Here is a 17,536-nt window from a genome sequence, read left to right as displayed (position 1 = left end):
CATCATGCAAGATGCTCATATTATTTGAAAATTTTATGGCAGCTGTAACTGAGCCAAAGCAGGTACTGAGAGCACTTTAAGAAATATCACTTTACACAAGATGGCAATCGCTGTCAACCTATATACCTACTATTTATAGTAAGGGAGGTGGTTTTGCCTGCAGTCTTTTTGATAATGTGTTGCCTGGGAATACAAGAAATGCATTTTTTAGATTTGATACTGTTCTCAGTGAGCCTTAGGTATTTTTGCACTGCTTTGTTACCAAGAGCTGATCTGATGACCCCTGTTCAAGGTCAGTCGCCTTGGACCTGCCATCCCCTGTTCACCTGCATCAAACAAAAGGGGCCGTGAGGGATCTCCAGCGCTGCAGGCTCTGAGCAGCTTCTGCTAAAATCTGAAAATTTGTTTCAACAAGCTGTCCACAGGCAATGTGGGAGTTCCAGCCCCAAGCACCATTCATTTCCCTTATCTTGCTAAATAGTCTTCAGCAGCCCTCAGACGGTAAATGCTGCCACTGCCTCAGAAGAAAGTTTCATTCCAGATTCAAATTACACATTTTAAGGGCAACTTTAAACCAAGGGATCTTATGTAACCATCTTATATTATGCATTATCTGCATGATTAATAACAGCTGCAGGAACTGTTTTAAAAATTAATATCTCCTGTTCTTGTTTTCTACTGATAAAAATCATAATCTATATGTTTCTCTCATTCTCAACTTGCCATCTTGAAGGCTGTTAAAATCAACAATCTTATTACATAAATAAGATCCCATCATACATCTTATTTTCATCAATATACAGTGATTTAGATAAATTCATATAATTGTTTACAGGAAGGGCATTCTCATAATAAAGAGTCAACACTCTGATTTTGACGGCCAGCTCTGTCCTTGACATATGGCTACTCTCATGCTCAGAAGGTCCCCACAGGGATATGCACCAGCAAGGGTGGCTTTTACACAGATGGGGAAACAAGTAAAGCTTGGCAAAAAAATAGCTAAGGATATTTGTATGCTTATTGTTAACTCTTGTACAACATCCTGCTGACAGAGGACACACAAAAAAAAAAAAAGAGGGAGGGATTTTAAAATGTTTAATGCAGACATAAATATTTGTGAGTTTTTATATCATGTCTGCAATTACCTTCAGGTTTAGTAGATTTGGAAATTGCAGGTATGCAGCAAACTGCCATTTAACAAATGTAGTTAAAAAAAAATTATTGTATTCAGATCATACTGCCCTTAGAAAACAGCAATAAAAATATCTTAAAACTCTTGCAGCTTGTCATACAAACTCCCTTAAGAGAAGTGTTTCACCTCTTTTGAATTAAGGGAAGAGCACAGGAATTTCTATCCACAGAAGGGACCTTAGTTTCATAGTTTTGCATAAAACTGTTTTGAAAGATGTCCTGACTCCTGGCAAAGCAAACAACTTTCTCTTTGCTGTGTTAGAATTTATGACAGAATCTTTCTTTCCAATCACAGTAGCCTGTGCTTGATGCTGCTCTCTTGCAGACATCTCTAAAATGAACCACATCAATCATGAGAGTACATCAGGAAGACATTCCGGATGCAAGCAGAGTACCTCCTGTCACCACTTTATCATTCTGATAAATGGGGTAAGAAAACAAGTCGCAACAACACTAAAATCTTACAGACACATTCCTAAACATTTCCACTGTGGAAACTATGAGGCTTTTCCTTTGCAGCTCAGATACCAACTTGCATTCTAATTTTAAACAGTGCACCCATCTTACACCTTCATTTTAAATGACTTTGGAAGCTTTCTTGGGAAATAGCTCATTAACATTTGTTTGTATTGTGCCAAGACGGGACTTACATACAAAATATTTCCTTCTATAAACACATATTTCAAATAACTCCAAATAATTATTTTATATTCATGTTATAATGCTCTTACACATTTGGTACAAAAGTAATGAAGTTCCCTATCCTTGACTGAATAATTAAGCTTTTAATAAGCAGGAAAGGGTCCATGCTTCTGTTCACCAGCCACGTGACTTGTCACCCTAATCATGCAGCTTCCTTGGACATTTTATAGGAGCACCGAGTTATTTAAATTAGTGGTTGACAATTATGCTTTAGGGACAAACTTATAGATGCTGCTTCAGGAAAACAAGTCATGTCAGACTGCTGACTGTAGATGAGCTACCTGCAACTCTGGAGATAAGCACACAGGTGAAGAGCTTAAACCACTTTTCTTATGTAAAAAAACTATAATAAACAAGAAACAAACTAACACCCCTACAAACAAACAAAATTCCTAAAGACAAGAATTAAAAAATATTTAAGGAAAACATTTCTCACCCTACTGTTTCCAGTGGTAATTTAACTGCTTCATCTTCAAAATACAAACAGTAGAAATTAATTAGACTATTGAACTGGACAGGCTCAGTACAGTAAAATTCCAAAAAACATCATGTCACAAATTTCACATGCTGCTTTCTAACAGCTAATGACAGGGAAAATGAATTGAACAGTTAAGCAATTCAGAATCTGCAAGGCAAACAGTATCTTAATTTAGAGGTCTGGTATATCAGATGATCTCTTGGCATGTGGGGGTGGTGGTGGTGAGGAACCAACTGTTTTGAGCTGTAAACCAGCAAAGACAAAACCAGCTTGATTGCACAGACACAGCAGCGCTAGGGCAGAGTATCAATGGGCAAGAATGTCCATAAACTCGAAAAAGAGTTAAAAAACACAGAAAGAGAAGGCTAAAAATACGGCAAACACACCGACAGAGTAAGGCCTCATTTGGAAGAGGTCTGCTTGGGTGACAGACCAGCTCCTCATAACCAGTGAGTATTCAAACCTGTTCCTTCTCAGGGGGCTGTACTGTCCAAACTACTGACTACTGAATGCTTCTCTAGTAGATCTGACCTTTGGGAGACAACACAATTTTCTGACTTTATGTCTGAACCTCTAAGACCGCATGACAAAGGTTGGCATCAGTCCCACACATTAACACAGTGACCTTGTTGTACTGCAACTTGGGCTACGTGTTGACAAATAAGGGGGCAGGAGATTTATGAGAGACAAGTTTTTTCAATCACCTACATACTTAGCGTAGGGAAGGACCACCAGGATGACAAGCATGATCTTGCACAGGGGTAGACAAAGAAATAACTGGAGTGTCTCCATCTCAAGGTTAAAATAAACTAGAACAGGAAATCATGGAATCAACTAGGTTGGAAAAGATCTTTGAGATTGAATCCAACCTATGACTGAACACCACCTTGTCAACTAGACCACGGCACTGAGCGCCACATCCAGTTTCTTCTTAAACAGCTCCAGGGATGGTGACTCCACCAGCTCCCTGGGCAGTCCATTCCACTGATCAATCACTCCTTCTGTGAATAAATTCTTCCTAATGTTCAATCTAAACCTCCCGTGGTGCAGTTTAAGGCTTTGTCCTCTTGTCCTGTTGCTGGTTGCCTGGGAGAAGAGACTGACCCCCACCTGGCTACAGCCTCCTTTCAGGCAGCTGTACAGTGATACGGGCTCTTCTGAGCCTTCTTTTCTCCAGGCTAAACAACTCCAGCTCCCTCAGCTGCTCCTCACAGGACTTGTGCTCCAGACCCTTCACCAGCCTTGTTGCCCTTCTCTGGACCTGCTCCAGCAACTCAACATTCTTCCTAAATGGAGGGGCCCAGAACTGGACACAGCACTCAAGGTGTGGCCTCACCAGTGATGAGTGCAGGGGAAGAATGACCACGCTTGTCCTGCTGGTCACACTATTCCTGACACAGGCCACAATGCCACTGGCCTTGGCCACCTGGGTATGCTGCTGGCCCATGTTCAGCTGCTCTCAACCAGGCCCCTTTCTGCCTGGCCACTGTCCAGCTACTCTGTCCTCAGGCTGTAGCGCTCAGGGAGTTGTCATTACTTTCAGAAACAAACCTAGAAACATAGACTAAGGGGAAAAAGGCAGAGAACTGGGAGAGACACCTTAAATAGGAACACCATTGATCTCTGAAGGATTTCACAAATAGCAGATCCCATAAATAGGGCACTAGTAATCTTTAACCTCTTCCTAAACAAGAATTAAAATGCAACACCCCCTCCCTTTCCCGAAAATCCTCTGTATAGGCACGTATCTCAGACACCATTTGGCAAAACAGTTCCACAGAGGATGTGTCAGAAAAATTGAGTAACACTTCTCACAAAACCATAGTATTCTCAGAAGACTGATCTTTACAAGAATCTCTTCCATTTCTACATGCCTATGATGAGGGTGTAGCTAGGGATGGAACTGCAGTATGAAAAAGGAATTCTGAGGCTTTCACCATGAAGTGGCATTTGTAGTTTTCCCAGATTCAGAAGCACAGAATACATCTCTGGCAGCACTCAAGGACACAGGGAGAGGAACTTTGAGATGGATTATCAGAGAAGCAGAGGAGTATATCTCAATTCTTTGGTGATACATACTGACAGCTGAGGGAATAGCGGCTTGCTGAGCTACATAAGGAAAAAATTACAATAAAGATCCACTCTCTTCTCCTAAAGGAATGTGGCTGATGCTATTTAACACTGAAAGGAGATCTATGCTGACTTGAAAGATATGGTAGAACACTACACAGAAACTCCTCACAGTATCGTGTCCAGCATAGCCATTTCTGGCAATCTGAAGAAGATGCACACTGCATCAGCAGAGAACCAAAACTGCCAGGGTTTTTTGCTGTTGCAGTCTCTTCTTTTTCCACTTGCTATCAAAATCTTTCGTAGAGTCATAGAATAGCCTGAGTTGGAAGGGACCCATCAAGGATCATTAAGTCCAACTCCTGGCCTTGCACAGGACACCCCAAGAGTCACACCATGTTCCTGAGAGTGTTGCCCAAACACCTCTGAACTCTGTCAGGCTTGGAGCTGTGACCACTTCCCTGGGGAACTGTTCCAGTGCCCAACCACCCTCTCGGTGAAGAAACTTTTCCTAATATCGAACCTAAATTTGCCCTGACACAACTTCATGCTGTTCCCTCAGGTCCTGTCCCTGGTCACCACAGAGAAGAGATCAGTGTCTGTCCCAGTTCTTCCCCTCATCAGGAAGTTGTGACTGCAGTGAGGTCGCCCCTCAGTCTCCTCTGCTCCAGGCTGAACAGACCCAGTGACCTCAGCCACTCCTCACACAGCTTCCCCTCAAGGCCTTTGCCCTCCTTTGGACACTCTCCAATAGCTCAGTGTCTTTCTGATGTTGCGGCACCCAGAGCTGCCCCTAGTACTGGAGGTGAGGCTGCCCCAGCTCAGAGCAGAGCAGGACAATCCCTCCCTTGCCTGGCTGTGCCTGCTGCCCCCCAGGACAGGGCTGGCCCTTCTGGCTGCCAGGGCTCAGCGACTCCCATTCAATGCCATGGACCAGGACCCCCAGCTCCCTTTCTGCAGTGATGCTCCCTAGCCTCCCTAGCATTGATGTATGTACATCAATGTTCTTCCTAATACAGTCAACTAACAATCTTTTATTTCCCTTTTCTTTTTACCTAACTTATTATTTTTACTACTTCTCCTTGATGTATTTACTTTGCTTCTCCACTTTCCCCTTCCAACGAGAAACTTTCCGGGCTTCAGTTCATAATATTTTCACATTATTAAGAAGGAATAAATTAATTTGATCATTCTCTCTGTCAAATCAGCACTTCACTCATTTTATTGAAACTTGGGTCAGAATAAACTGTTATGAGCAACACTTCCATACTGACTGCATTTCAGCTCCAGTGCTGAGTATGAAATAAACATACCTTATATTTTGGAATTTAATTAAAATATGAAACATAAAATAACTAATAAAATTAAATACACAAAATGCTCTTTTTGCATTACAGTGATAATTTGCAAATTTTAGAATTAAATTACTTTATAATCCAATCAAATAGCCTTTACCATTCCTTTTGAAGAGCAGCCTTGCAAAATACAGGGAAAAAGGCAAAGAATTTATCTTGTAATTCCAATTGAAAAGATGGTTACTAGAATATGAATATTTTAAAGTATTTCACTTGTAAGAAATAAGTATAAGTAAGCTTTTATAAGTAGTCGCATATAATATTACTTGGAAAAGACTAATCAAATCACCTCAATTTTCTTGTTCATCAATGACACATCCATCATCAATTACAATGCATTTTGGCATTTTCCTTCCCTTTTATCCTTCATCTGCTGCCTCAGTCAACTTAAACAATACTTTTTAAAATGGTTATGTAAATACATCTCTCCTTGCACATAAGTATTTGCAGTTCTTTTCATTCAGAACTAAACTGATCATTATAAATCATCCATACAACCTCTGAAGTCAATGATGGGTTTGTATGAGCAAGTGATAACTGATGTGCTGGGAGAAATCAGAGAAGCAGCAAGGGCAGAAAACACAAGGGCTTTGGGTGACCTAAGAGGTGAAATGTTTGGATGATATCAGTGACTTCTACAGAGACAGTGGCTTGGAACACCACATGGGTAAATGCAACTACTGGGATGGTACCAAGTGACACCTGAACCAAAACCTTTCAGTAGAAGTTGTCTTTAATAGCAGCTATAACACACTCAGATACAACTCATCTACAGGGGAAACGCTTGCTAAAATAATCCAACATGAGGCACCAACCTTCATAAAGTGGAGCTATTAAAAAAATGGCAAGTTTTTAAAAATAACCTAGAACTGGTAAGTAATAAAATGATGTCCTTACAGACAGCACAGAAACTACTAGTGAAGGTAATACTGGAGACACTTTGCTAAGGCATACCTTCTATTGGGAAGGGCTAGATATAGTGAAAGAAGCCAGTATGACCAACAGCAAGCAAAAAGAATTAAGAGGACATTCAAAAAGCTGAATTTACAAGCTGGAGAAAAACACAAGGACCATAAACTCCAGCAGTTTAGAGGTGGAAAAAAAAAAAGTAGACAGGTAAAAACCATTTAAGTAGTAACTGGTGAAATCGATTCAAACCAGACAATTTCTTGCAACCAACTAGGAGCTCAAAATGCACCGGCCAGTTCAGTGGGGCAAGGTGATGCTAGAGCAAGAAATGGAGGTCTTACAGGCAAGAAGGCACTGTGAAGAACTGACGGATCTTTTTGTTTGGTATACATCTCAGAAAAAACAATAAGTCTTATTCCAAAATCCTGGTGAGTGAGCATGTTTGGGAGCATGGAGAAGCTTGACAAAGGATCTGTCTAAAGCTAAATTAAGCACAGAAGACGTAGTCATCCCCATAACCAAAATGAACATCAGCAAATAGTCAGGACCAAACTGGATCCACTCAAGAGAGCACAGGAGAATAAAACAGGTGAATTACAGCTTTACATGACCTTCACTTAAGATTATTCTGGAATGTGAAGACATAGAAGTAACAAACCAATCATTACTGTACCATTTTAAGGAACTACATAGAGGCCTGTAATCTTGATGTTTGTACAAGCAAAAATACAATATAATAACAGCTAGAATTAGTGAACACCTGCATACACACAACCTGCTTGGGAAGAGTCAAAAACTTGGGTTTTCTCAAGCAGCCAACAAACACATGCATAAGGGTAAGTCAACACATACAGGTTACAATAGGTACTCAATGGGTGTTTTAACTAAATCCTCACCAGTGGTTTATTAGGAAGATGATGTTAGGTCTTCAGGTGGTTGCACAACAGCACAAAGAGATGGGAAATAGTGTACAACGAAGTGATAGATGTCACAACAGAGGGAGGCCACAAAGTACACTAACACCACACTCCAAAGCAAAAAGCAACAAGAAAGCAGGTCAGTTTGCTTCTCAGTACTTCTTATGCTCACATGCAGGGATTTTGAGAGCAAAGTGACACGAAGCATGGAAATAAATACCTACAGTATTTACTATAGTCAACCATATACAAAAGGCAAATGCACTCAGTCCCTGGATTGAGCTGCTGCGTTTCAATTCAAAACAATCTCAGCAAGCTCTGAAGGAAAGGGCTTCACTCCTGAGATCACAGTAGAAGAAATATTATTGGTACTCGGCCTCTGGATGCTCTGTGAGCTGTTAAAAGCCAAATCCAGAACACAGCTTTTAGTTAATGTGCATAAAATATTACATGGCAGCTCTGCCCAAATCTGCCAGTTTGACTTGTTTTCTCTTGACAAGAGATGGATAATAGCCTAATGTGGGAAGTCATCTCCTGTGTGAAGCTAATCATCAAGGGGAAAACAGTTCAGGTATAAAAATCCCCCATGCCTTCAACACATTTGAGGCTTCCTGAAGAGCACATTAATTAAGATCTAAAAAATGAGATTTCCTGAATTTTAGAGAACAATACAAAGAGAATGATGACAGAGTAAACAATTTCTTTCTGGTCCTTTGGAGCACAATTCCTATTTGTGGACATGACAGAATACACTTCAAGTAATACATAAAGGGGTACTCACTGAAATGTTTTAGGGAAAATATTTAGGATCTCATAACAGAAACCTAAATCAAGTAGATCAGTTTTAAATTTTATTCAAAAGTTATCATCCTTGGATACAAAAGGTTTTAAGTGACACCAGGGATAGAAATTAAGCCAAGTCATCTATACCATACAAAGTCTGCAGAGGCATTCTTGTGTTACCCACTTTGATCATGCTTGGCAGACAAAGTAAGATAGGATCACAGCATAACAAAGTGCATAACTTGTCACTTTTTCTAACATGCATGAAGCCTGGGAACTATCTTTTTATAACAAATGAAATAGTATTTTAAAGGCAAAACACAATTGTGACCATTTGTTGGAAATATCACTTTTTTTTTACAGTACACCATTAACTAAATCCAGAAAATACCTTCAATTTTGTGCACAGGATTTGATTTAAAATATTTGACCTGTTCTAATGAAAGGCATCCCTGCTCATAGCAGGGAGGCTGGAACTACATGATCTTTAAGGTCCCATCCAAGCCAGGACATTCTGTGAGTCTCTTTATCAATCTACCAGCTCACAGCCCTAGATATAACCTTGATACACACGTGTTTCATGAAACACACACAAGATCAGTGCCAACAAAGGCTGCAGTGTCTAGAAGCCATCAGCCAGAGCCAGCGTTACACAAGCCAACATCAGCTAACAGCCCGCATGGTTACTGCTTATTTTGATAACTGCAGTTCCACAGTGCTGTAATTGCACATCAGGAAACTTCTGGCAAATCCCTGCAGGACCACAAATGTAGAAACCAAAATCTGCACATTCCCCACCCACAAAACTGAGTCTAAAGCATTTCATCAAAACCAGACTGACATTTATGCTAGTAAGCAGAAAGTGAGCAGATTTAGCAAGGGCTGTCTATCCAGTTACTCTGAAATAACTGTTTTGGATTTGTGGAGCTTTCTTTTTTTCTGAAACAAAATGACATTTCATTAAACAATTTTTAATCTTTTCATTTTATTAGATTAATGAAGGAGAAGGCACTCATTCTGAACCAAGAATAATACACAGTTAACTATTATTCTGGATGATTCCATTGCTCCTGTCCTTTGCACTAGTTAGTTATTTTTTGTTGTAGATAAGCCTTAAGAGTAGAGACTGTATTTACAAGCCACACGAACAAACAACGTATACTAGTAGAAGAGTTCATAAAACTATGAGAAAGATGAAATGCAAATTGTGAAACTAGGCATGATATTACATGTGACAAAAAACCCCAAACATGTGAAGTCCACACTGACATTCAGACATATCCTAGGGCACGACAAGGCCTTACATTGGCTATCTGTTCGCAAGTCTTTTGCTCAAATAAACAGCTTTTGTCTGCAGAAAAGTAGATTTTCCCAATACTCAAACAACTTTTTTTTTTAATGGTATGTGAAATAGTTTCTTCCAAAATATATTCCACACCCATCTGAATATAATCTGTATGACACAGATTACAGAACAAACAGACCTATGGATTTATGTGGTATTAATTTTGATTTTTATTTCACAGGACAAGAAAAATGCACACAATTTTGAAGGTTTACAGTTTCACCAGTACACAATGTGTTCACATCTTGCAGTATGTGGCATTTTTCTTCAACTCCCAGCTTCTAGAGCCAAGCATATTACAAGGGAATTTAAACCTCTACCCAAGTCTGTAGGCTTAATAACTGTAAAGGGAAAGCTTGTGAAAATGTGGATCGATTGTTCCATACAGACTCAGAAACTGGAAGCTATACCAATTTTCTTTCCAATTGCAGGATTTTTCTTGAAAATGGCTGCAAACAACCAGAGCTGTGGAACACGGGTTGGCAAATTCACTTACCGGCAGCAAATTGGAGACTCTCTGGTAAGAGGAGACATACCTCACCTGATCTTGTTAGAATTTAATTTCTCTTTACCAGCCCTTTGTTTACAGGCTGATCTCTCACTAGAGAGAAAGACGCAGAGGAAGCAAGAGAAAGAATCCGCAATTTCATCCAACTACTACTTACTACCAATGCTACTTGGTATCAGGGATGTCCCATAGCAAAAGCTGAGGGGCACTTTGTTCTCAAGACCTTTTGCAGTGGTTACCTCAAGCCAAGGATGTTGCTACTCAGCACTGCATTGCAGACCTTGTCAGACTTGGAATTCTTACATCTGAACCCTGTGCCAGTGAACCGGAATGAGGCCATGCATGAGAAAAACCAATATCCCTATGGCAGGAAAGAACAGGCTGAAGCAACAGCCTCAGTCAAACCCAAGAGGCAATTATGTCTCCTATGACTCACAAAGTTTAATGAAAAGGCCTGTTACTGGTATTCTGGACCCTGGGTTGTCTACAGCTAGTTTGGAAAGGTATAACCAAAAAGGCATTGCAGAAGCAAAATACCAAAGACTGGTACTGGGAGCTCTTAAGGACTGAAAACTGGGAATAAACAAAAGGACACTACCAGTCACAAAACAACAGTGCAAGTAAGTGAGGTATGACCACGTGCATGACAGAAATGGCATTTTAATTAATTGCCTATTTTTTCCCCCATGGGATCACTACATTATCCACAGTACTGGATGATCCTATGTAAGGAAAAACTGAGGTGTGTTGTTTGCAGGATCCCTGATTCACCTGTTGCAAAAATAACATTTCTGGTTTCCAAAGAAGGAAGTAGGGAGAGAAGGTGCAGGACAGGAAACAATGCAGCTGTGGAGGAACTGCATTCTGTGATGCCCTCTGGTAGCAATTCCTGCCTCAAACTGAACTAATACCTGAAATCATGCTGTCATAGGTAATGCCATTGTATTCTCTGTTTCTCATATGGTTGATACAAAATGTAAATACAAAACACAGCTGCAACCGAAACTTTGTACTTTAAAGTACAAAGCAAGCATTTTATTTTTCAGTTAATGACTTTTCTATGGTCCTAAGAGCTCAAAATACTAGCTATTAGGTCTACTTCAAGAGATGCACCTCAAGAAGACCACCCAACAAAGTGGTATTTGGGTAACTCCTAAATAGAGGAGTTGGATTCCCTTGCATAAGAAAAGGTTTTATTCAACCAACACCTGAGTATTTTAGTGCCAGCATGATCTGAGTGTGTATAATGCAGTGTAGGAGCAGGATATTATGTACAACCAAAAATCCAACCTCCTATTGCTAATAGCTACCATGTCAGCTGGATGCAGATCACTCTGGAAAGCTATGATTAGTCATGTGGGAAGTGTCTTGTAGAAAAGAGTTCTTATCTGAATTTTTGAAACCAATCCTTCCTTATCAGGTCAGATACTTCTGCATTTTTAAAATGAAGGCAACATCAATTTCTTCCTTAAACAGCTTTCAAGTGTTCACATCAGCTTCCTGAAGGAAATAAGTGGACTAAGTGCTTCTACTCAACCTGCAACCATTATATGTGCAATTTTAAACCTGTCTCTTGCCACTGATTTAGGTAAGCAGAGACTGTTATAACAAGTCAGAAATCCAGCTTCCACGATGAAGTAATACAGCATTAATTTCCAGCAGAGCAACCGGGTGATTTAAAATGGTCAAAAAACATTTTTTGGCAATTCACTCATAACTAAGCCTTGTACAACCAAAAATCCAACCTCCTATTGCTAATAATTCACTCATAACTAAGCCTTGAAAAAGACAATCCCAGAGGAAAATATTTGAGGGAAAATAACAGGGGCTCTAAAACCTATGTACCTTTACATAAATAGACACATAAATAGATGCCTTGGCTTCTTAACAGTGTGAAATTCATTACCATCTGCTAACACCAACACCACAGGCTTGTCTTCTAGAAGTCCTTACTTATACAGATAATGTAAAGACCAAGGAGACCAGCAGAACTCCCAGGCAGGATGCAGGGAAATTTCAGAGCCACAGCAATAGGCAGGTGCTGTGCACTGTGTCTAAGTTCTGTTCTGATACTTGGTGAGGCAATGTGAACAGAAATGATGCAACATGTAAATGTTGCCTTTCACACAACACCCCATCGTAACAACTGCAAATTTCCAGTCTCCTGTTAAAAAACACCAACATCAAAGCAGGACTAATTGCCATGAAAAATCACTATTATATTTCAGCTCAAGCATTGTTTTTTAAAAAGTAAACAAATAAGGCTGTTTTAAAAAAACAGGTTTTGTAAAATTTACCCTTGTGTAATACTAATTTGCTTACACAGTACCATACAGCTCTGCACTATACAGCTCATTATTTGTGCCCTGACAGACACTGAACATGCATATAAGCCAGTACTTGCACAAAAATCAATCATTACCTAGCCTAATGAAATTGCAGTTCCTGAGATTATTGCTGATTTTCTTTGGTCATCAAGACTCCCAAAAACTACCATGATCCTTGGTATGCAGGAAGACTTCAGCTGATGTTTAAAATTGGTCTTTGTTTTGCACACTAATTCATTTTTCACTCCAGAAGATAATGGCAAGAAAAGCCACACAGAATATATTCCCTCTTCAGATAGCAGCTCAAAAGCTTCAGTAATGTGAACATTTCTACAATGACTATAACCTACCTAAACTGTGACTTTGGAGGGGAAGAAGGAAGTTCAGTTTTCATTCCTATTTGTCTTGACCTCTATCCTCAATAAACAGATGGAGCAATGGTTATCAGCACCAGATGTAACTGTTTTAGAATCATGGAATCCTGTCCAGTAGGAATCAGACTCTGGCTGTCAATACTTTTCAAAAAGGCTGCAAGCAGCGCCCAGAATGCAATAAATCTTTTCTACTTCCAACCTTAGCTGGTTTCAAACCAGCAAGATACTGTCAGAGTTTTTCACTCCTTTTACCCATTCTATAAAGCACAACTTCACAGCACATGTGGTATTTGAGAAATCCAGAACCCCAGATGTTAGTATGCATGAGGGAAATCCCCCAGGGGGAAAAAACTAAACTGCATACAGTTGCACCCCAAAGTATGATGAAAAAATATCACCATCTGCCACTCCAGAAAAAATAATTACCCATTCAGTACTGGAACCCAATTTCTTCACCCACACAGCAAGTGTTCCCTTATCATTAGTCTAGAGCTGGACATCTCAGAAAATCAAGGAATGCACAGACTGAAGAAAGAGGTAAGCAGACTGAGGGAAGAGTTTGTGGGTACAGCTGTACTGCAGAACAAGCATGATGCTGAGAATCTCGGGCCAATCCGCAGAGTCTGCATTCCTGGCCCTGAGAGCTGCATTCAAACTGTGGCCTTATGCTGTCCTAAGCTTGAGGCTGGAATGCTCAGAAGATCTGCAAAAAATAATTACTAAAGGCATCAAGGAATGCAAAAAGCAACTTCCAAAATGGACAAATCCTCAGTTAGTGTAAATCACCACAGATCAACTACAGGCAGCTACACCAGTGGAGACTTCCATTGACAAACTCAGTTAATTTGCAGCACAGCTTAAAATGATCAAATCCCAAGTGATCTTGCACTAGAACAGGGCCTGAACACTTTGCTTTACTAATTAAATACTTAACAGTTATATAGCATGGTTACTACAAAGCATTAGTAAACCTCCCATCGGTTTAGAGGAAGGTTTTTCCAACCTTCCTGTACATATGCGGTGGTAGAAAAATAGATCTGGTAGACATCATTTTTAAAAGCTAATTAATATCAACGGCAAGGCATCTTAAAAGGTGTTTCAAAAACCAGTGCACTTACCAAAAACCAACCAACCAAACATATTTTCAAAGTCTCCCCACACAGGAACTTTAACTGCAATATGTTTTCCAAGCTTTGGGCATAAATTTCCTAACCAATTCAGAGGCTGCTCTCTCAATTTCTGCTATCTCAATATGAATTTTAAAAGTTTTGCAATTTTTTTTTAAATTTTTACTTTGAAGTGATAAATGTTCAAGAAAACATCTGCAAGGGCTCATTCTTTGCCCCGCTGACAGAAGTCATAACTCTGCATTTGGCCTTAGATCAATAGTGATGGGGGCTGAATTATTCAGTAATGCACTGCTATACACCACCCCATTTAATTATAACACAGAGCACTATTAACACCTAAATACACTTTTACTTGAACAGCAAAGTCTTAAAATAAGAAAAGGAAATTCAAGAAATATGGGCAATATCTTTAATCTTAAAATGTGGAGAGTGTTTCATCATTTTCAACACTGCTAAATTAAATAAAGCCCTTGTTCAATTGCCTGTCCTCAGTTCATAAAATCAATTGCTTCCGAAACCTGGAAGATGCATCAACTTTCAATCAGTGATAAACGTAAATAAGCAAAAAACTGGCTGGGTTTTCCATCACATAGTTTGTATGATAGCCATTACAACTGAGAAATATTTAAAAATGTGTATAAAAACCGGAATTTTTCCACAATGGAGCTGTATTTTTTTATATTCAGTAACAACATACCTTTTAACCAGAAGTGTAAACTAACCTATCTTTACTGATTTCAGTGGAACTTGGCTGTTCCACAACAGGTCCAGGATGGGCAGAGGTTTATACTGTGCTCCAACACACTCCATCAAAAATTTAAAAAAAATAGAAAAGAAAACACTCCCATGCTTTTCTCTCCAAAAATGAGATGTACTGTTACAGGTGAAACACTTTAACAGATACATATTAAAAACATTCTGGTACACAGTTAAAAAATACAAACAAAAAAAACCAAACCAAAAAAATCAATCAAACAAACAAAAAATCCCAACATTTGTAAGGCAACAGTCTAGACAGACTATCATCTCAAAATCTAAAACATCAAAAATCATAGGATCTACTTCTCACTCCGTATGTTCTTCCCTCCTCCAGTTTCAGCCTAATTCTTAATTTAACTCATTCAAACATCTCTGCCAGAGAAAGTCAAAACAATAATGTCAAATTTAAGAAAATGCAGAAGGTGTTAAACATAGCAATACAGTGCCAGTCTATGTGGCAGTGTATTAGGAGCTAAGCTGAATACCAAGCACCTCACTCAGACAATGCTCAAATACAAATAATAACTTTCTTCCTTTAGTAATTTTATCCATCTGCAACAGTACATTTTGTTTTTCTTACAAAAGGTCTTAAAGTTTTGTTTACACGTAGACCAGTGCTTGATATTTGAATGACACACACAAAACCCACGTCTGCCAACTTAATCTGTCACAGCTGCCAGTGTCAAGTATACCAATGTTTAATTTTATGGTGAAAAGGCATCACAGGTCCCCCCCCCACCCCCCATACATTCTCCTGGTTTATACATCTATGCTTACCAGTATGCTTAAATTGGCCTTTCTTAAATAATTGAAATATAAAACAGGTATTAACTTACCTTACGCCCATCACTTGCATGGCAGTTCACATTTAAAGGAGTCAATAAAGCCATCAGCTTTTCTTCATTACCACTCCTGTAAATGAGGAGAATATTATGGAAAGGGTGGGAAAAGGGCAGAGCTCTTTGATATCTATCTCAGCAAATATTTTGCAAAGTATAGTATATTTGAAATTTGTACTGTGGCAGGGAGACTGTTGGATGGTTAAAGAATCTTTTGAACATTTCAAAATCAAGGGTAAATACAAAAAAGAATACTACATTTGCAGTTAAATATGTTGCTAAAGATCATACAAAAACACCTCAATTTCTCTCCTTAAGCTCGTATTTCCTTTTTCTAATTCTACAGATCCTCTGAAAGCCATTTGTCGAAATAAATGTTCTGAATTTAATATATTTTCATAGCATATGGCCCATAACATTTGAAACAGCTATATACCAATACCCAGAAAATTTTTTTAGAAGGGTTAACAGGCTATATAAAATGGTCTTGTGCAGTCAGAAGGAAGGATGAAAAGCGCCTTCGCAATATACAATTGAACTTTACACCTTTTGTATAGGCTTCATTATGCTCTGTTCGGATAAAACCTATTTTCAAAATACATCCTACGGCAGAAGTAAAAACCCAAAGAAAAAAAATATTCCAATATTTAAATTGCCCCTAAAAAGAACAGTCACAAAACAATAAAGAGGATTTAAGCAGCTTAAAGCAAAAACTCAATATTAACCTTATAACCACCATAGTGGGGGATTTCAATTACATAAACAGGCTTTTACATTTGTACCAGACTAAAGTCTGAAGAGATTTATGCTAATTAAGTGGTTTGCTTGCAGCATTTCATGGAAAGGCAATGACAAAACAGTACTATTTTAAAAACCCCTTTTCCTCGCCTGCTTCCACCCCCAAAATATGTTTTATATTCTAAGCAGCACTCACCTTGCAGCTTCCAGGAGTTCGTCCTTCTTGTATTCACCTAAATGATTGCAAAATATCATGCTGTTAGCATTTGGCAGAAGACAGATTAAGAAATGCAGTAGGAAGCAAATACAGAATTAAAACAGAGAAGAGGAGAAAAAAGCCCACACCCCGCTGGGTGATGGAGCTGTGACGTTAGCCAGCTTGTGGAGGCAGCATCACCAGTACCTTGGAGACGGGCAGCAAATTGACGCATCTTCTTGTCCAATCCTCAGATGGAAAGGCTTTCTTCGGACAACCAATGACTGCGAAATCTTGTGTCCAGAAACACAGTCCCGCTGATAGCAGCATGTCAGCTGAAGACAATGTCCCCACCCCCTGCCCTATTCAGTATGTCACATTATACTTGGGAAGCATAATAAATTCCAAGACAAAGCAAGGCAGTGCGGCTTTTGAAAAGGTACAAATTACTGATCTCCAAGGCTCTCACCTGCCTATTTGAATGGTAATATTACACTTCACTAAGTTCTTTAGAACAGCACGGATTATTAAAAAAAATCCAGGTATTATATCATCAGCCGCTTTCCAACAAAACACACATTTGAAATAAAAAGCACAGACAAAAGAGGATGAACTCTGCAACAGATTTTGCTACGAGACTCTGAGATTAGAGATAACCACGAGTAATAATGTTAAAGCAACATTTATATTTGAAGTCCTGAGTTAAAACAGACAACTCACAAGGGTTGCTGCAGCACAGGATTAAAATTGCATGTTAGTCTTTTAAAAAGAGCATGGGACAAGATAACCTACGGAAGTAAGACAGATTCTACAAAGCTGAATCATTATGACATTGTGCAATACAAATGGAATGGAATTTCAAGTCAGAAATTAGAAAAATAGCTGTTTAGCAGCTTTGTGCAGTCAGAGAACAGA

General features: G+C 39.2%; 1 protein-coding gene across 1 annotated transcript in view; it reads right to left on the bottom strand.

Moving 5' to 3' along the window:
- The window catches only part of LOC102031928 (poly [ADP-ribose] polymerase tankyrase-1), a 128,863-nt gene that overhangs the window by 46,949 nt on the left and 64,378 nt on the right, over nt 1-17,536 (bottom strand). The window contains exons 5-6 of the mRNA XM_014311935.2: nt 16,622-16,658; nt 15,685-15,760 (exon numbers count right to left, since the gene is read on the bottom strand). Of these exons, the coding sequence (XP_014167410.2) occupies nt 15,685-15,760; nt 16,622-16,658 (113 nt within the window). The remainder of the gene's footprint in view (nt 1-15,684; nt 15,761-16,621; nt 16,659-17,536) is intronic.

This window comes from Geospiza fortis, unplaced genomic scaffold, assembly GCF_000277835.1.
Source record: "Geospiza fortis unplaced genomic scaffold, GeoFor_1.0 scaffold11, whole genome shotgun sequence".
NCBI classification, from domain to species: domain Eukaryota; kingdom Metazoa; phylum Chordata; class Aves; order Passeriformes; family Thraupidae; genus Geospiza; species Geospiza fortis.
Note: the sequence above shows the minus strand (reverse complement) of the source record. Positions and strands in the feature narration are given on the sequence as shown.